The sequence below is a fragment of the Mustela putorius genome, unplaced genomic scaffold, assembly GCF_011764305.1.
Source record: "Mustela putorius furo isolate JIRA1106 unplaced genomic scaffold, ASM1176430v1.1 tig00000997_pilon_pilon_pilon, whole genome shotgun sequence".
Classification (NCBI taxonomy): domain Eukaryota; kingdom Metazoa; phylum Chordata; class Mammalia; order Carnivora; family Mustelidae; genus Mustela; species Mustela putorius.
Window position 1 is genome coordinate 4,463,811 of NW_025421527.1, and position 19,554 is coordinate 4,483,364.

The following is a 19,554-nucleotide window of genomic DNA, read 5'->3' on the forward strand; positions in this document are numbered from 1 at the left end:
CCAGCCAGATAGCAATCAGGGTGTGTGGAGAACTGAGTACCCTTCTGTTCTGCAAGGTTCTTAGAGATCGAAGCCGTATTCCATCATTTCCTCAAGCACCAGGTCGACGGCAGCAGGATTTGGAGGTAACAGGGACGCTGGAGAAGGAGTCCGAGGGGCCGGTGGGTAGGCATGGCCAGTGGTAGGGCACGTCAAGATTTACCACGCCCCAGGGCAACTAGGCATTTTTAATTAAAAAAAAAAAAAATTTTTTTTTTTTAAGAGCTACTACGGCTTCTTTAATAAGATGCTGTTGGGCGTTTCCTGTGCTGGGGGAAATTAAGGTCCCGCCCCTTTAAATTGCCCCCCTCGGCTGTAAGTGCTTTGGGGCCGCAGGCACTGGGGATTAGGTCACCCCAGAACTATGAGCTGTCGCTTTAAATTGCTGGGCGTCTGCCGAGCCGGCCCGGGAGGGGAGGGCCGGCACAGGTAGAGGAGCGAGCGAGCTCCCCAGGTAACCCGCGGCCGGGGACGCGCTGCTCTCCAGCGGGCTTCGGCGCGCCCTAAGATGGGGAGACGGCGCCTGGTCGCCATGTAGCGTCTGCCCTGAATCTGCCTACTTAGACTGCCACCGCCAACTCTCCCGGGGCTCGGGGGTCGAGGGGGCGCGCTCGCGTGCGCCAGTGCGCGGCGGCCGCCCAGCCCCCGGGGAGGACCGCGGCGAGCGCACGGGGGCAGCAGCGGCGAGGGGCACCTCGCGCGGGCCGTCCCTCCGCCGGCCGCTGGCCTCGCCTCCCCGCGCCGCCGGCCCGGCCCCCCTCCCTTCCCCTCCCCTCCCCTCCCCTCCCGGCCCGCGGAGGGATCCGCCGCTCCCGGCGCCGCAGCCTAGCCTGGAGGGCGGTGGGTGGGGCGCCCGGCCCGCCCGGCCGGCCGCGGGAGGCGCGAGGCGGGGCCGCGGCCAGGCCCGCCCCCTCAGGCCCCGCCCCGCCGGCGCGGGCTTTTCCCATTGGCCTCCCTGCCTGTCCATCAGACCCCCGGGCCCCACCCCTCAAGCTAGGCTGAGCTGTGCCTACGTCGGCCTCGACTCCCGGGGGCTGGAGGAGTTACCTTTGGAGCCCGAAAGGAGGAAGGAAGCAAAATATCAACAACGCCGAGGCGGCTCGGGCGCTCGGCCCCGGTCCCCCCTTCCCGCCGCGCGCCTGCCCGCCCCCGCGCCCACGGCGGGGGCCCAGGCCCCCCGGCGCCGCCCAGGGCCCGCGCGGACGCCGGCCTCATTTGTTATTCCCCCCCGCCCGGAGCTGCGGCTGCCCGGCGTTGAAGATCCCCCGGACCGGGGGCGAGGGCCACCCCTCCCAGCCGTGACACCCCTTTCCCCCAGCGGGGCCGGTGAGTAGGGAAAAATAATGCGCCTGCCGCTTTAAGAGCCCCCCTCCCCCACCCCGTCCCGGGGTTGGGGTGGAGGGTGGTCTGGACCGTCCCCCTGAGGGGTGGGCTGGGGTGGCCCCCGGGTGGGAGGAACTCGCGGAGCGGGCTGTTTCCGTGCGGCGGCGGTGGGAGGCTACGTGGGGGGCTGCTTGTTTGTGTAGGGACTCGGCCGGGGGACAAGTGCAGGGGGCTCTGACTCCCCTGCGTGCCGGGGTCGGGGTGGGGACCTGCGCTTGGGGGCGCGCCCGTCTGTGGGTGTCGGGGGTTACGACGGCCAGCGAGTGGTCTGGGCCGGGGCGCCATCCTCAGAGGGGGTCTCCGGTGACAGCCGGGAGCGACTGACATTTTAACAGCCGGCCCTCCCTCCCTCTCCCTGCTCGCGCCGCCTGTTCACTCCTCCTTGGCCCGAAATGGTGCAGAAGGGGGCCTGGGAGGGCGGCGGGAGGGTGGGGGCGGGGGGAGCCGCAGCTGTTTGGGAAGCGGGGGAGGGAGGGGGGACGTTGTTCAGATGACACCGGGGTGGTGGGTCGGGGTGTGTGAGTGTGTGTGTTTGTCCCCGGCCCGGGGTTGCCGGGTGCCTGTGGACTTGGGACGCCGGGTCACCACGGAGGTGGGCGCGCTCGACCCTTTCTTGGGACCTCCCACCCCCACTCCGAGACCCCCCGATCTGGTTTGTCAGCAGCCCCAGTTGGAGAAACCCTGGCCAGAAGTTTGCAGCTGCTCAACATCTGGGCAAGAGTTCTCCAGTCTGTCTTTCCACCAATGGCAGGCTGAACTGGTCTGGGAGTGGGGGTCGAGGGAGTGTTGGGGGGTTTTCAAGGAGACCAGGATGAGTCTTGTGTCTTGCCCTGTGGCAGGCCCCTGCCGTCAGATTGGGGTCTCAGGGGGATGGGAGAAAGGGTCCCTTCTCCTTAGTGGTTCAAGCCGACCTCTGGATAGCCTCTGTAGGTCTGTCCTGGCCTCGGGAGGGCTCCAGGGTGTGGGCACCCTAGGAACCACTGACTAGGTTATCCCAGGTTTGTCCTTCTAAGTGGGAGGCTCTCTCTACCTCCTCCTCTTAAACAGGGCATTGTTGGTGGTTTGGGGGAGGCTACAGTGGGTGGGTCCTCTGCCCCCCTTCCCTGTGCTGAGTCCCCTTTTTGAGGTCTCCTTATTGGCCTGTTTTCTTTGGTTTGGGGGTGGTCCTCACCCACCCCTCCCCCAGCCCCTCCGCGGGTCTCCCAGGCAGTTCAGGGGCCGGCCTGGACTATGGGAAGTTTGCCGTCTGGGCCGGTGACCTTGGGCTGCTCTGGCCTCGAGATAGGAGGGGAGCCCAGGCCAGCCCTAGATTGGGTGTTTTGAAGTTAGGGAGCTGTCCGCCTCCCACTCGTCTTCACACCCCCAACAGGGAAGTCTTGGGAGCCAAGGAGAGCATTGAAAAGGCACATGTCAGTGTTCACAGATGTCCAGCCCGCCTGTGGCCGCTGGGTCACACCCGCCCCAGGACTTAGCCTGGCTGTCCCAGCTCCCACGGCCTGCCTGGGAATGAATTTCCTTCCTGTGGTTTCCCAGTGTGTTGGGCAGGAGGTGGGGGTGGGGTGGGATCCCAGCGAGGGAGGCTGAAGACCCGCTTATGTCTTATGTTGTGTTATGTCTTATGTCTTATGTCTTTATGTCTTACGTTGGGTGATTGGGGAACACTAGGGCCTACGTACGGCTCTTTCCTAGTTTGCCCTAGGATGGGCATTTGGACTGTTGGGTCTCAGTGGTCCTATTCTCTTTGTGGTATCTCCCTGCCCCCCAGCATACCTGTATGTGCTTGTGTACCTGGGTGTGTGTGTAGGTGTGTGCGTGGACATGTGTAAGTGAGGGGTCTCTGGTTTCTCTGGGAAAAGGAAGGGTTTTCACTCGTGTTCCTCTAGGGACCAGAGATGTTGAGCCATGTACCTGAAATCACACAGCAGGTCTGTGTCAGGGCTTTAGTCTAAGCGCCAGTCTTCCAGGCGTGGCTCTACAGTAGGGAGTGACAATGAGAGGGAAGGCCTGGTCCTTGCTCTTGGAGCCTCAGATCCAAGGGGAGCAGCAGGACCCAGGCAGAGAGAGCATCCTGACCCGTGTGCTGGGGGATGGGCGTGAGGGGCTGGGCTGAGGCTTCTGTCTCCTGTGCCCAGTGCCTGGAACCGAGTGGTGGAGGACTGGGAATGGTGGCTCTGACGTCCTGCCCATTGTCCCCCCTGCTCTGGGCCTGCGGCTCCTGGGCTGGAGGGCCCTGGGCTTCCCAGCTCTGCCCCGCTTGGCTCTAGGCTCTCCTCACAGACCCGGAGATAGGATAGTCTTTCTGGCTGCTGTTATATAATCTTTCTCCAGCAGGGTGGCTTTTTTTTTCTTTCTTTCTTTCTTTCTTTCTTTTTTTTTTTAATCTTCCTTGGTCTTTCCTGGAGGTGCAGTGAGGAAAGAAGGTGGAGGGTAAAGTCCCTGGCGGGGGTGGGGGGCCGTCTGGAGTACCAGTAGCAGGGAGGGGGGGGGAGGCCCCCAGCTCCACTGGGGCCCAGGGAGGAGGAGGCCTCAGGTTAGACCCTCACAGATCGCCACCTAGCCTCCCCCAGCCTCCTCCTCCTCAGTCTCTGCCGCGGGCGTCCCTCGCCCCTGGGCCCCCAGAGGGGCCTGGCCTTCTGCTCATCTTGCTGACCTTCTCCCCCGGCCACCTGGGCCGCTGCCCCCTGGCTGGCACCGGGTCCAAGATCGCGGTGCTTGCCCTGGCCCTGTGGGGGGGCCCTGAGCCGGACGCTCTGCCCCCTTTGCCACCTACTTTTCTGCCTGTGTGGGAGCAAGAGGAGTTGGGGATGGACGGAGGCCTCCAGCAGGGCCCTGGTTGTACTATTCAGAGCCTGCTTCTCTGCCCTTGTCACCCAGAAGGTGGTGGCCTTTCTGGAGAAGAGGGCTGGGTGGGGGGCAGGTGAGAGAGGCTGGCCTGGGTTTGTTTGGTGTCCGCAGTGGGTATGGGAGTCAGACACGGGTCTCGGGTCTGTCGTCAGGGGTCAGGTTCTGGGTCATGGTGCTCTGCGGTGGGGGGCTCTGCCCACCCCATGGGTCCAGGCTGGGACTCTCTGGGCTCCCTGAGGACCCCCAGTTTGAGGCAATTATCCTGCTTGTTACAGGGCAGAAGGGGGTGGCGGGGGGAGCACGCATCGCCTCGGCATCACTGTCATTGCTGGTGGCTTTTATGAGCCAGTCATGGGGCCGGAGTCCGGCCAACCGTCTGTCCTTCTGTCCCAGTTTGGTGACTTACTCATGGTGGGAGGGGGAGGTGCGAGGTGCTCCGAGCTCTGTGTGGGAAGCTGGACACTGTGCCGGCTTCTGGTTGGTGCCGGGCTGCCCGCCCACCACTGCAGCAAGCGGCCTGGCGCTCAACTTCGGAAGAACTTAGCAGGGTGCTTGCTGAGGGGACAGCGGTGGCTCTCCCTTGGTCTGGGAAAGAGGGAGCTCTAAAGGTGCTTTCTTCCCCAGCCGCTCTTGGGGGCTCTGCTATCTGAAAGGCTCAGACAGTGGCATGGGGCTGGGTATTTATTTTCTCTCCTGCCCCCTTGCCGGGAGCCTGCCAGGGGGTGCTGGCGGGGGGTGGGGTGTCCTGGTGCAGGCCGCCGAGCCCAGATGCACCTAGCAGGTTCCCAGCATTTAGGGGCACATGGAGTGAAGGTGTGCGAGCTCATACACATGGGTGTGCGTGAAGGTGTGCAAGCTCATATACACAGGCATGTGTGAAGGTGTGCGAGCTCATACACACGGGCATCCGTGAAGGTGCGGGAACTCATACAGATGTGCGTGAAGGTGTGTGAGCTCATACATGGGTGTGTGTGAAGGTGCGGGAGCTCATACACACGGGCGTGCGTGAAGCTGTGCGAGCTCATACCCAGGGGTGTGTAGACGCCCACTGAGCAGCTGCCACCCCGCGGGGGTGAGGGCCAGTGAATGGGAAGATGATTAAGGGATTGGAGGCCGCCGATGGGTGGGGGACCAGGGGGAGGAGGCCGAGGCCTGCCAGGACTTGGCAGAGGGAGAGCTCACTGGAGCAGGAGGGACTGAGGTTAGACCGCAGATGGGCAGCCCTGGGGCCTGGCTTGCCAGTTGAGGAGCCCTAGCTGACTCCCATCACTGCCCCTGCAGTGCCCCCCGGGGGCTCCTCCCCGCGGCCCTGGCTCACACTGCCTCTGCCCCTCCCCCCCCCACCCCCGTACCTCCACGTGGGCCACATGCCCTGGGCTAAGGCAGCTTTCCAGGTGGACGTGAGGCCATCGGAGCACCCGGGAGACCCTGTGGTTTGCCCCAGTCTCGGTCTCCCGCCCCACTCACTGATGAGCAAGGCCACCCCCATGTGTCAAGGTTGCATCTGAGCCCTCGGGCACTGCGGGATAGATCCCTGGCCTGGGGGGGTCCCCAAGGCAGCTGATTTTTCCTTTTCCTGAGCCTGTGTCCCCACCTCGCCTTTCGGGGAGCCTTGCCATGGTTTTGGCTGGTCCTGGCCGCCATGCATACCTGGCAGACGAGCTCCCTGACTCTGCATGGACCCCGAGAGTCTGCAGGGGTGGGGAGGCCCGTGTGCCTGCCGTGGGAGCTCTCTCCCTCTGCGGAAGGCTTCAAGGGGAGGGGCTTGTCCGGAGCTCAGCTTGCTGCTGGCCACACCCAGGCGGGACCATATTTACTCATTTAAACTCACCCTCCCAGGAGGCTCTGGGCTCTAGGCCTGGTCACTGACCTTGGCTTGGTGCCTCTGGCTGGGTGCTCTGGCCACTCCCCAGGGAGCTGGGCAGACCAGGGAAGCATATAGAAAAGGAGATGTTTTTGTCCTCTGATCAAGGGACCTTCCCCTCCAGCCGTATCCCATTCGCTCTTCCTTTGGAGACCTAACACGGAAACTCCTGAGATCCCTGGGGACTGGAGGAAGGGAGCGCTGGTCATGCTGTCCCTGTGTGCCACACTCTGTGCCGGGCATGCAGACACCCGGAGGCTCCTCGGTTTCCTGGCATAATTGTTCTTTATAACTGGGGAAGGGAGGCAGAGATGGAAGTGGTTTGCTGGGGGCTGCGTCTGCTCCATCCCCTTGCCTCCATGTCACACGGGCCAGCTGGAGTGGGAAGGTCCCTCTTCCCCAGTGAGGAGTTAGGGGCTTTGTCTGAGGTTAAGGGAAGGGTCCTGGCGAGCAGGAGGCCTGGGGAAACCTGGGAGGAGCACAGGACGGCACATAAGGGAAGGATGAGCCCCTGGACGCTCCTGGGAGCCCCCAGCCCCAGGGTGGAGGCTGAGGTTCGGTGGGAAGCTGAGGGAGATGTCGCTGTGATTCCCCGGGAAGGTATCTTTTTTTTTTTTTTAATATTTATTTATTTATTTGATAGAGATCACAAGTAGGCAGAGAGGCAGGCAGAGAGAGGAGGGGAACAGGCTCCCTGCTGAGCAGAGAGCCCGTTGTGGGGCTCGATCCCAGGACCCCGGGACCATGACCTGAGCCGAAGGCAGAGGCCTTAACCCACTGAGCCACCCCGGCGCCCCCGGAGAAGGTATCTTTGCCTGACGGCACGCCATGGCAGGAGGCCCCCAGAAAGGGACTGAAGGACACCTACCAGTACCCCCTCGAGCAAGGTTTCATGAGGGGCCGGCGTGGGAAGATGGGCCGGCAGGAATCCGGCTGGAACTCAGGCCTGGCTGACAGGAGCCCGCCCAGGCCCAGAGGTTTGGGACTCTGTCCCGGAAGGAATTGCTTGGACTCCCGGGGGAGGGAAGCCCTGGTCATGCAGGGAGCCCACCTCTGCCCCTCATCACTGGTGACAGAAAGAGCTGCTTCCCCTGGGAAAGTAGGGAGGGTCCGTGGGGGACATGTGGGGCCCTCGAGCCAGTGCTTGGAAAGCGGGTGCTTCCTTTCTTCTAGACCCCGACGCCAGCCCGACCCAGGACTTGCTGGCTTGGGCAGCGCCCCAGAAGGGGGGGTGTCCTGGCAGGGACCGGGGGTGTGGGAGCGGAGGGGGCCCTGTGGGGGCCTCCAGGCCTGGGGCTCCGTCTCACGTGGGGTTGGGTTGGGGACGTCAGGCCCACCCCTGCCTCCCCAGCCAGCTGTCTCCCTGCCTCGGAGCCTGCCCTCCTCCTCCACCTCCCCGGGAGGGAGTCTTCTCTCCGAGGATCCCTTACTCCCCCCCGACTTCCCGCCCTGCCCCCGCCAGCAGCCGCTTGGTGGGGCTGAGGGTTGGGAGAAAAGGAAGGCTCATCCCCAACCCTGCGGAGGAGACAGTGGGTGGGGCTGGGGGCGGAGGGGAGGGGTCTGTCTCCGTTCTGGAGTCTTCCTGCTCCAGGCTCCGGTTGGATCAAGCAGCATGGAGGCAGGGGGATGGCGCGGCTGACCTCAGATTTTGAGGGTCTCTCCTTAAAGTGTGCGTGTGTTCTGTGTCCTGCGAGGGGCAGTGGCTGGGGGTGGCCCTGGAGGAAGGGCCAAGCCTGAAAGGGGGGCTTGACCTTTGAGCCCCTTTCCTCCAGCCCCCACAGCTGCTGGCTTCTTTGGTGACTCCCCTGTGCACCCCCCAGGGCAGGCCTGTGGGGCCCAGACTGACCGGGTAGGGACAGGTGTCCTGGCCCAGCTGCTCCCTCTTGTTTCTCCCACCTGTCAGCCAGGGGGTGGGGGGTGAGGCGATGGCCCCGCAGGGGAGAGTAGGAACCCCTTGGCCCCTCACCTGCTCCCTGGGGCGCGGCAGGGGATAAAGTGTGGCAGAAGGATGGGGAGAAGAGAGGGGGCGGGACCCCCCTCTGGGATTGGGGTGGGGGTGTGGGGTCACAGGCAGGGGTCGCCCAGGGTTCCGCATGCGGTCCCTTCTCCGAAGGGGGCTGTGAGTGGCATCAGGCACAAGTGTTTGTGTCCCTGTGAGGCGGTACCCCCCACCCGCCTGGGCCCCCTCCCTCCAGCTGGGCGTCTTAGCCTCACCTGGCTCCTTTCCTGCGAGCAGGGAACTAATCCCGTAAGAGCCGCCTGGCTGGCCGCCCCGGCCAGCCCAGCCCCCGCAGGGCCAGCCCAGCCCCCGCAGTCGCAGTCCTCCTGCCCGCCCCCGCCAGGGCTTAGAGGACTGTCCTTCCGCAGGAGGAGACCCAGCCACCGCCCTGAGCGGCCCCTTTAAGTCCTCCGTGGCTCCCTGAGGTCGTGCTGTCTCTAGGAGGATTTGCTTTCTCTGATTGGATTGGCCTCTTTTGGGCCCGTCTGTGACCGTAGGGGGACACTCTCTCGCAGCCTGACCCTCCAGCTTCCCTTTGGTCAGGCCAGGTGCTGCCCCCTGTGAGGGCCCGGGCCTGGGGCCTTGTGTCCTGTCTGCTCCGCCTGCTGGTCCCGCAGTCAGGGCCCGGAGCCCGCCACCTGCCTCGGCCAGAGCGGCCCTGCCCAGCCCTGTGCCCGGGAAGGGAGGGTCCCGGCACCGCCCCCCGCAAAGAGCGTCCTTCTGAGACTGCCCACTGTCCTGCCCTCCACTGTCTCCCATTCCCTCGGGACCCTGCATTCCACAGTCCCCCTGTGCCCTCGTCCCCGCGGGAAGTCCCTCCCCCGCTCTAACCATCAGTCCACCCCTGGCCGCGGCAGCCGGGCCGGGGCCCTGGCGGCATTGCTCACCCAACGGCTCTCTGGCCGACCCGCCCCACAAGGCCCCAGCTGCCACTTTCACTTCTGTCTCCCGAGACCCCAGAGGGAAGTTGGGTGGGGAGGTGGAAGGTGTCACACTAACCGTCCCAACCGCTTCAGATGGCCGGGGCCCCGGCCACCGCTCTCATCTCTGTGACCTGCGTGGAAGGGCCGGCCGCGGTGGGAGGGATGGAGGCCTTCTGGGGAGAGCGGACCGCCGGGCAAGGGCAGGGCCACGAGGGTCGGGGCTCTAACTGGACAGGCGCATGAGCCCTTCCGACGGGTTGCCCACCATTCCCCGTTGGCTGGAGGGTCATGCTGGTGCCTCCGCGCTCCCCGAGACATTTCCAGCTGCCCCTGCTTGGTTGGGTGACTTCTAACAAAGCGAATTGGAGTCGCAGAGACGACTCTGAGGCCAAAGCGGCCGCCCTCTGAAGCCCTCCCTGAGCCTAGGATCTGTCTGGCCTGCATGAGGCCGTCCACTCTCATTTGGAGGCTTGGAAGCGGATTTTAGAAATGAAGCTGGAGGCGAGAGTAAAGGATTGACAGCCCGTCCTCCTCCTGCCCCAGCCCGCGCACTATGGGGTGGGTGGGGTTTCTGTCCTAGGAACCCCCCCCCCTCCCCGGGCAGCTGTGGAGCCCCCTTGAAGCTCAGGGATTCTCTGCTGTGGTCCCTCTGTCTCAGGGTCACACCCCCGCCCGTTCAGGGGAGGGACAAGAGCCCAGGGCCTGTGGGACAGAGAGCTCCGTACCACAGCTACTCTTTTGGGTTCGGGGATGCCTTCTGGCCACGGTGCCCAGCTCCATCTCGGGGGCCCAGGTGTCCTGGGTGGGGGCGGCCCAGTTCCTGGAATGGGAAGTTGAGCCCTGTTGGAATAAGGTCAGAGACACTATGCAAATCCCCATGCAAATGAGCGGTAGTGAGTCAGTGCTCTCTGGCTGCTGGGTAGAGCGTGAAGCAAGGCTCAGGCTTGGGTTCCAGAACCAGCCCCACTAATGACCATGACCGTGACCTCGGGGGGACAGTGACTACCCAAGCCCTGGGTCTGATAGGCTTTCCAGGTGTGGTTGGAGTTGGGGAGGCTGCGTCTCTGCAGCCAGGGCCGGGGTAGCCCCTCTCCCCTGGTACCGCCCTTGCTGACCACGAGAGCCTCTGTCAACCCTTTGCTTCGTGTTACGAGGGTTCAGAAAGCCCCTTGTGCCTTTATCAGCCCCGTCCCTCCTGTCTTGTGGCCCCCACGCTGTCCCGCCCCCTGGGCTGGAGGACAGTGGGCCAGCCAGGCCATGTCTTCTGTTACCTCCCCGTGGAGGATCCCACCCCTGACCTCCCTTCCTTTGGGGCCTTTCTAGGGAGCACAGTAGCCAAATGGCTTGGCTGGAAGGGCACTCGGATACCGTCTCCCCTACACCCACCCGTTGTACGGACCAGTGGGAAAGAACATGGCGGGGGGCGGGCAGTGACTTACTCAAGGCCACACAGTCATGTAGGGCCAGAGCAAGGGCTAGAATCCAGGCCCCCGGTGCCCCTGCCAAGAGACCCCGTGCTGTTCTGGGCTGCCTGTTGCCCAGCCACAGCCACCCCTTTGCTGCTAGGATTCTACCTCCTCCCACCCCCAGAGTCTTGCAGAGATCAGGCCCGGTGGCTCCAGAAAGTTGGGAGGGTTTAGGGTGAAGGGTGGTTCCCAGCAGCCAGCCCCGAGGCCCCCGGGGACAGCCAGAGCTGCGGTGGGCGGTGCTGGAGCCTGGGTGGGGGATGGCCGCTGCCCCTGTAGGGCACTGGACACTCTCCGGCCGCTGCAGGCAGGATGGGAGCTAGGCTGGGGCGGGGAAGGGGGGAGGCTTGGGAGTCAGACCCTCCCTGGAGAGGCATCTCCTGGGCAGAGAACAGGATGACCCCATCCCAGGGATTTGCCTCGAGGGAAGCCTGGGGTGGGGCTCGGGAGAGGTGTCCAGCGGAAGCCGCGGGGCCCGTGTGCCCGGTGCGCTGGCCACGCCGGCTGCTCATTCTGGCATGGCCGCTCCTGTCCCTTCGGCCAAGGCTGCAGTGTTTGCCGCCACTTGCCTTCCTAGGGCACCTGGGACCTGAGACCACCCTGTTCTGGGTCCAGCTAAGCCTGGACTGGTCCTCCCCCTCCCCCCAGCCCGCCAGCCCGCCCCCAGGTCCCTGTCGGTGAGTTAAAATTAGCTCAGTGCCCAGGCTAAAAATAGCCCCTGCCCAACCCTGAGGCTGCTGGGCTGGGGGAGGGGAGTTCCCGAGGGAGGGGAAGATGGTGGGAACCGGGGGTTTGGGAAGGGAGCCTGCCGACCAGCACTCGGAGGGGAGGAGGGTGGGGCTGGGGATCGCCTGTGCCTTTGAAAGCAGACACTGGAACTGTGGGGTGAATGAAGCAGGACCCTGGGCTGGGGGGGGCGCGGTGGAATGGAACAGAGGGGGGGGGAGCAGGGTGGGGGCGTGAGAACTGGGCCGGCCGGGTGCGGGCGAGGGGCGCTGCCCTCACTTCGGAGGACCTCAGAGATGGCGAAGGAAGGCGCCCCCCGTGTGTAACCCAGACCTGGGAACCCCAGCACCCTCTTCCTGGGCCCTGTGTGTTAGTGTCGGGGTTCACCTGCCTACCCCGCTCTTGCGGAGTGCACCCCCCTGTGTCTCTGCTTGGAGGGGAGAGGCCTGGAGGGTTGGGAGCCCTGGGATGGCTCAGGACTGATGGGCTCCTGGGCTGCCCTCTGCCCACCGTGGGGGGCTGCCCTCTGCCCACCGTGGGGGCTGCCCTCTGCCCACCGTGGGGGCCTGCCTGCCCTCAGGAGCCCGGATGCCCTCGCCCTCCGTGGGACCTGCCCTCCCCGCTTCGTCTGTCGGCCGGACTGCAGGGATGCAGAGGGCAGGCCTGGCATCCTGTCTGGCCGTGCCCCCGTGCCCAGCCCAGCTTTTGGGCGCAGCTGAGCTGCCTCTGAGTCTTGCCGCCCCCCCAGCCTCTCCTTATCTGTCTCTGCCTCACCCCACCCTCGGCCCCCCTCTTGGCCTCTCGGCCTCTCTTTCTCTCGCCCGTCTGGGTGTCTGTCCCCTCTACCACCCTCCTCCGTGTCTGCCTCACCACGCCTCCTCCCTCGTTAGTGAGCGGGCTGCTGGAGGCCGCCTGACTGTGGGGGTGACAGGTGGATTGGATTGTCACCCCCTCCCCCAGCGCCTGCTGCTTATTTCATGCCCTGCAGCCCAGCCACGGGGAAGGGGCGGGAGGAGGGATGACAGCTGTCTCCAGCGCCGCCTGCCTTCCCTCCAGTGCCGCCTGCAGCCTGGATCAGCCGGAGAGGAAGGGACGGAGGGCCTGCCTGATGAGCGGAGAGGGGCGCAAGCCCAGTGCTCTGTGACGGGGGGGGGGGAGGGGGGGGCCTGCCCGCTCAGCCTCTCTGGGCCCCTGCTGCGTCTGACCTGCCCTGGTGGCGCCACTCTGGAATCAGATGCCCTCAGGTTCCTGGGGGCCGCTGGGCCCTGGGGCAGCAGGCCTGGGGTGGGTGGGGGCCATGGGGAGGGAGGAGAGAGGAGCTGGAAGCTGTGTCAGGGCACCCCCAGGAAGGGCATCTGGGCCACAGCTGCTGCAGGTCCAGGAGGCTGCCCCGGCAGCCCCCTGCACTCTCCCCACTGGCCCCAGGCCACCCTCACACAGGAACTGAGATAGCATCATTCTGAAACCTGAGAATGGTTTGAATATTGCTCAGGTACCAAGAGGTGTTAAACTGGGGGAGGGCCGGCCTGTTTTTTCTCCTGTGGCCCCTCCAGCCCGAGACCCCCTTTAGGGTACACTTTGCATATTGTTTGCACCTCATTTGCATGTAAATAGAACCCACTCCGTATTGGGCCTGGATCCCAGCTTGGACAGGTGGCCCTCGGGGTCCCTGTCAGGTGGTGTCAGCCCCGCAGCCCCTTCCCGTTTGCCGGGGCTGCTCTGCTGCTGCCTTCCCTAAAGAAGGTGGGTCTGTGCCTGCCTCCTGGGCTTGGCCCAGCTGCCGTCCCCTTCCCCTGTGCTCTCCCTGTCCCCACTCCCTGCCCCCAGGAGGCCAGCCTGCCCAGCTCTGTCCTACCGGCACTACCTTGAGTGGGAGAAGCAGAAACTGCCAGAGCCTTCCAGGGGCTGCTTTCGGTGACACAGATGCTGCCAGCCTGAGGACCGTAGCTGGGTCCTGAGGTCAGGCGGGCCCTGGGGCCAGCAGAGCCGGACAGCCAACCCAGCCAACCCTGCTGTGTACACAGCAGCTTGCTAAGCGCCCTCCAGCCCTGGGCTCCAGGAGAGACAGCCAAAGTCAGGGCTGGGAGGGCTTCCTAGAGGACGGGAGAGGGCCGGGAAGAAGAGGCCGCATGGGGGCAGGCCGGGCCAGGGGGCAGAGGTGCCCCCAGAAGAACAGCTGTTCGGGCCTCTGGCTCCTGGCTGGGTTAGGTCACCGGGCAGGGGCTAATCAGGGAGGCCCAGGTGTTCATCAGGATCTTCCTAATTGAGTGGGAGGTAAGCGGGACAGGTCGGGCCTCCTTCACCCTGATGGGGTCCGTGTAGGGTCCTCGGTGCCCATCCAGGCCCCAGCCACCCTCCTTCCAAAGTCACGGGTGAATTCGTGTTCTGGCCCCAGAGCGCTCAGACTCTGGGCCAGGTGGAGCAGGCAGCCCGGGTGGAAGGGGGGGAGGTTATCACAGACCCAGCCTGCTCCGTGGGGGGCTCTTGGTCAGATAGAAGGAAGGACTGCCCAGGGCAGGGGCACCTCGTCCTCTAGCGCTGCAGGCACAGGGACAGGAGCAGTGCGGGGTGGGGGCAGGAAGCGTGGAGTCCGGGGCTCCCCTGGCAGAGGGGACAGACTGGGCCTGGTCTTTTTGTCCCTGACTCCACTCTGGTCAGAGGATGCTTGGGGCGGGGGTCCTCTGTGGCTTCCCTGTCTCTTCAGCCCTGATCCCTCTTGCATCCCAGCTCCCCCAGCATGAAGCGGGGGTGGGGGGGGTGGTGTAGGAGATCAGCCAGGGAGCTGGTTGCCAGGCGACAGTTGCCTAAGCAACCCCATCCTCTCCATCTCCATGTGCTCGGGGCCGCTCCGCAGACTTCAGAGTCTCACCCTCTGCACCAGGCAGCCCAAGGATGGGGAGGGCTGAGGCCCGGCCCGGAGAGGCGGGCTCGCTCAGAGGGCTGGTGCTGTCCAAACATACAAGTTCAGGGGCACAGTGAGAGTCTGCAGGTCCCGCAGCGGGACTGACCGGAGTGAGACCACAAGAAGGCCTTCTCACAGGGTCGCGAGGGAGACGGTCCTCGTCTGAGCAGAGCCTTCCTGAGCTCCTCCTCGTGGGGGGGTAGAGTGCGAGAAGGCCGGACGTGGCCGGACGTGGCTCCGGCTGGAGCTCGAGCTCCCGGGGAGCCGGGCATGGAACGGAAGCGCGGGGATGTAGCCAGTGTGCGGTGGTGGTAAGTGCTAGAAGGGCAGGGACCCTGAGAACCGAGGGAACGAGGTCAGACCGCAGGAAGGACTTTGCGGGGCTCCCAGGAGCACAGAGAGGCTCTCTCCCCACTTGGAGGAAGAGAGAGAACTGGCCCGAAGCTGATAAGAGGCCACATCCTAGCAAGAATTTGCTTTTACACAAAAGGCGGCGAGAGGGAGCTGGGGGCCTGGGTAGCGGAGGGAAGGTAGCCGCTCTGAGCTTGGGAGGGCAGCCGTGAAACCCGTTACACGAGGCCGGGCCAGGCTTTCCAAGAAAAAGCAGTCGTGGTGGCTCCCTTGTTCTCCGCGCCCCTCTCCGCCCTCCCCGCGAGCCCAGAGTCCCGCAGCTCTGAGGAACACAGCTTTGGGGTTGCACTGGGAAATGGATTGATGGGGGCTGAAATCCTTGGGCTGGGGCCTTCCACGTGGTCTTTGGCAGAGATGGAGCTATAGGCAAGGAGTGGGGCGGCTGCTGGGCCACTCAGGGCTGTGGGGGCTGGGTGGCTGTTGTCCCGTGGGGACAGTAGGGGACCCAGAAGCCAAGGAGTACCCGGAGAACAAGGGAGAGAGGAAGAGGTTTGGGACCCCTGTCCGGGAGAGGGGGATGGAGGATCCCTCTGGCTGTGCGGGAGCGCCATGGGGTTGTTACCTGCCCTCTCGGGACAGAACAGAAAGAAGCTCTCTTTCCAGCTGGGCTAGGGAGAGCCTGAGGGCCAGTCCTAGGGGCAGGAACTGATGGGAAGGGGTGTTCCCGACTCCCCCCAAGTCCAGATGCCCTGCCTCCCCCCCTCTCCCCTGCCCTCCTTGACTGAGCTGCCAAGGCTGAGCTCTGCCGTCTACCGTGGGACCTCAGGGGCCGTGGTTGAGGGGGGCTGGAAAGGCTCAGGGAAGACTCAGCAGCCCCTGAAAGTGTGCCTGTCCTCTCTGCTCAGGTTGGGGGCACTGAGAGCCCACCTGCTGGACTGTGCTGTAGGGTCTCTGCCTGGAGCTCTGTGGTCGGGGGTCAGGCTGGACCTCCACGGCCAATAGTCTTCCTCAGACCCAGAGTGGCTTTGGAAAGCGTGGACCTCCTGCTCACTACCACCCCACCCCCAGCCCTTCTCCCAGAAGGCTCCACCTCTGATTCTCCCCATTCACAGAGCCCAAGGGGCCATGGGCTCATTGGGTGCCTCCATCCCACCCCAGGTCCATCCAGTCCCTGAGGGCTCACCCAGCCTGTCTGGGCACCGCCCACACCTGAGCGCGGGCACTTCCTGGGTCAGCCTGGGCTTCCCCTCCGCACACACTGGTCCGCCCTGGAGCCGCCCAGCTGGCTGCTGAACCTGCGGAAGGGGGGCGCGTCTGCATGCTCCTGGAGGCCAGCAGCCTCGGCGCACGCCAGCGGCTCCGTCCTTGATCTGTGCTTCCAGGATGGGGGGGGCAAGGCTGGGAAGGGCTGGAGCCCAGACTGGACTCGGGTCCTAGACGTGGTGTGGTCCCCCAGAGCGGCATCTGCAGGCTGTGCCCTCGGGGCCGCAGCTGCCCCTGTGCCTGTTGTTGTCCCTGAGCCCTGTGGCCCGTCTGTGTTTACGTGTTTTGTGCAGACCCGAATGGCCTACGGGGCCCAAAATAGTTGTGGATCGCCGTGGACCCCCGTGCGAAGAAAGCTTGCAGACTCTGCTGTGGGGTGGTGGTGTATGTGTCTGTTTATTTTAAGCAGCAGAAGTGGCTCTTGAAGCAGAACTTTGAGGCAGAGGCCCATGGAGGAGAGGGGGATACGGGAGTGGAGCAGCCCCCGAGGGAGGAGGAGGGGGCTCTGCAGCCCCAGCCCCACCCCGGGTCCCCAGGCTCCAGGCTGCTCTGTGTGCTTGACCCTGGGCCGCAGAGTGCACCTGTCCTGGCACCAGGGTTAGCAGTGCGTGGCCCTGGTAGGAGGTGCTCTCTGCACTGGGCGCTGCGAATGGCAGTGCCCCTTTAGGCCCGAGGGGCAGCCGGCAGACCTAGCTGTCTCTACTCCAGGTGGGTTCTGGGCAGAGGAGAGGACTGGGGGCATTTTCCAGGACCCAGACCCTTGGAAGCCAACTAACTGTGTGTGATCTGGAACCCAAGAGCAGCAGCGCTGGTGTGGAAAGAGCCTGGTCTGGGGCCTGAGCCTGGGCGTAAGGGCCTGCTGCTGCCTCAGGGCACCCCCATGTCCCCATCTCGAGGATGGGGTGGATGCCGCCAGCCTCTCCCGGGTGCGGTGAACCTGGCCTGCGTGCTGGTGCTAGCCAGGGCTGACTGTCCTCTCGTGACCCTCCCCTCCCCTCCCAGGACGCTGTGCAGAAGCTGTCCTGCAGACCATGAACTGAGCCCTGGTCCCAGGCTGTTCATGAGCACAGTGTGAGGCGCGCCCAGACCCGCCACCCAGAGATCCCTCCCCCCAGCACTGAGGATCCCCAGAGAAGATGGGGAGGAAAAAGATTCAGATCCAGCGGATCACTGATGAGCGGAACCGACAGGTGAGAAGGGGTATTGGAGCCACGTGGAGGGGGTGAGGGCAGGGAGCTGGCCTCTGCCTCCACTCGCTCCTGCTAATCCAAGAGGGCTTCCTTGAGGAGGGGGCCTCTGGAGGCTATTATGGAAGGGGAAGGAATGAACTGGGAGGAGAGGAACCCCCAGCTCCCTGCAGCTCTTGGAACTCTGTATCTTAGAACTCCAAGGCTTATCTGCTGCTGTAAGAGGAGACCTGGGTGTCCCCCCCCCCCCAAGTAACCCCCGCGCCAGGGGCCATACGCCAGCTTCAGGCCATGCCCGGGCACACCCTGTTCCCCAAGATTAATTCTCCCCGTCTTGCTACAGCAGGGAAGATCCGGGAGGCCCTCCCGTTTTCCTCCCCGACCCACTCACAGCCCCCGTGGAGCTCTGTCTGTCCAGATTCTCCCCCTTCCACGAGGCAGCTCTGCGCTGCACGGTGGCCTACGCAGGCCGGAAGGTGCTGGCCTGTCCCCGCCCACCCCCAGGCCAGGGGCTCCGGAGCAGGCTCTTACTGAGCCCCACCCCGCCGGCCCTGCCGCCGCCCGCAGGTGACATTCACCAAGCGTAAGTTCGGGCTGATGAAGAAGGCGTACGAGCTGAGCGTGCTCTGTGACTGCGAGATCGCGCTCATCATCTTCAACCACTCCAACAAGCTGTTCCAGTACGCCAGCACCGACATGGACAAGGTCCTGCTCAAGTACACCGAGTACAACGAGCCGCACGAGAGCCGCACCAACGCCGACATCATCGAGGTGGGCCTGGGCGCGCACGCTCCCGCGTCCGGACCGAGGCGGCAGGCGGGCAGCCGCCGGCCCAGTGTGTACCCCGGCCGGCCGGCGGCTGCCCACCCGGCCCGCTGCGCCTCCGCTCGTGCCTGTGAAGCTGGCAGGACGCCCCTCTGCTCCGTCTCCCTCTGGTTCTTTTTCTCTCCTCATCCATCGTTGGTCTGCTCTTGCATCTGACTCCGTCTCTGTCTTTCTTCCTCTGTTTCCAGCTCTCCCGCTCTGCCTCTGTCCCTTTGTGGGTCCCTGGGGTTCAGTTTTCTGTTTCAAAACAAGCCAGCATTGCAGGCTGTCGGAGGACACAGGCCTTGGAATCCAGTGGTGGCCTTTCCTGGCCATGTGTCCTCGGGCCGTGGTGCCCACGTCCACAAAGCAGGGCCGGGGCGAGCTTGGAAGGGTGTGGTGGGACTTAAACGAGACAGCCCAGTTCCTGCTTCTCCCATGGGGCGTGCGTGCTTTCAGGGAACAGAACTTCTGCCAGTGAGGCGGGTGCCCGGGAAGCCACAGGCTGGGCCTCTGGCTTGAACTCCAAGATGTGGAGGAAGTTACCTTAGTTCTGTAATAGAGAAAAGAGATTACTCTCAACTAGAACGGAAGACGTACATTCGTTATCCACTAACGACAGAACGAGCGTCTGTGAAGGTGTTTAGAGCAGGAAGAGGGAACTCTGGGGTCTGTTCCACACCTACCAGGTGGTCCCCGACATGGCGAGCCCCCCCCCCCCCCCCGGCAAGGACAGCGTGTCGGGGGGTCGTACGGCAGGGGCTCCCTGTACGCCAGCTTCCTCGGGCCTCTTCCTCTGTCTCTGTCTCCGCGTCTCTCCCCCTCTTCCTGTGAGCAGGGCTGCCTTTCCCTTGTGGGGTACTGGGGGTGGTCAGGCAGGGGCTGGTCCCCCTCCCCGGCATCAGCTCCCAGCCCATCCCCCCAGGGCCCCTCCCCACCTGTCACCTGGGAAGCAGGGGTCTGTGCCAGGTGCATTGTGGGCCCCTGCCCTCCCACCCACCCCGTGGTGGGCCCTGGGGCCTGAGCCGCTCCCGGTTGTTCCCCCCGCCACGTTCCGAACCCAGCGCGTGTTCCCACAGTAACACGAGGAGGAGAAGGGGGCGGCCGGGACATGCTGGGGACCCCGAGGAAGGGGGTGGGGAGAAGGTAGGAGAGCACCCGGGACCCCGCTGACGCCGGCTGACGCCCTGCTGCGGTTGCAGACCCTGAGGAAGAAGGGCTTCAACGGCTGTGACAGCCCCGAGCCCGACGGGGAGGACTCGCTGGAGCAGAGCCCCCTGCTGGAGGACAAGTACCGGCGCGCCAGCGAGGAGCTGGACGGGCTCTTCCGGCGCTACGGGGTGAGCCCCACTCACCGCGTGTCTGTCGGCCCCTTCCGGCCCCCAGGCGCTGCACAAGAAGCACAGGGAGTGTGAGAGCCCCGAGGTGGACGAGGTGTTTGCCCTGACCCCCCAGACGGAGGAGAAGTATAAAAAGATAGACGAGGAATTTGATAAAATGATGCAGAGTTATAGACTGGCCGTGAGTAGTCGCATGGGGCCGCCTCCCGCGGTGCATGGTGTGGCTTCCGCCGGCCCCCGGCCGCCCCCGATGCCTGTCCTGCGCCGAGGCTGGCCGTCACCAGCGAGGCGCCACCCAGCCGCGCTGTGGGTGCCTGTGGCCCGGCTGAGTCTCCGTGTGGGCGGAGTGCGGGCCGGGAGCGGCCGCAGGGCATGTGTAGATGACGTGAGGGCCGTAGCCAGCAGGAGAGTAGGGCCGGGTGTCCGGGGGGCCTTCGTGGACACTGCTGGCCCGAGCCACCCG

The 19,554-nt window shown here is 64.7% G+C and overlaps 1 protein-coding gene across 8 annotated transcripts in view; it reads left to right on the forward strand.

Moving 5' to 3' along the window:
- The first annotated feature begins 1,005 nt into the window (after nt 1-1,005).
- Nucleotides 1,006-19,554, forward strand: part of MEF2D (myocyte enhancer factor 2D) — a 28,182-nt gene continuing 9,633 nt past the window's right edge. Inside the window, exons 1-4 of one of the 8 annotated variants that reach the window (XM_045086733.1) lie at nt 1,006-1,365; nt 16,763-16,950; nt 17,515-17,718; nt 19,138-19,272. In XM_045086733.1, the coding sequence (XP_044942668.1) occupies nt 16,897-16,950; nt 17,515-17,718; nt 19,138-19,272 (393 nt within the window). In that variant the 5' untranslated portion in view covers nt 1,006-1,365; nt 16,763-16,896. Of the gene's footprint in view, nt 1,366-16,762; nt 16,951-17,514; nt 17,719-18,953; nt 19,092-19,137; nt 19,273-19,554 lie in introns of all 8 variants that reach the window. The other 7 variants (XM_045086734.1, XM_045086737.1, XM_045086731.1 and 4 more) reach the window with 7 other exon arrangements.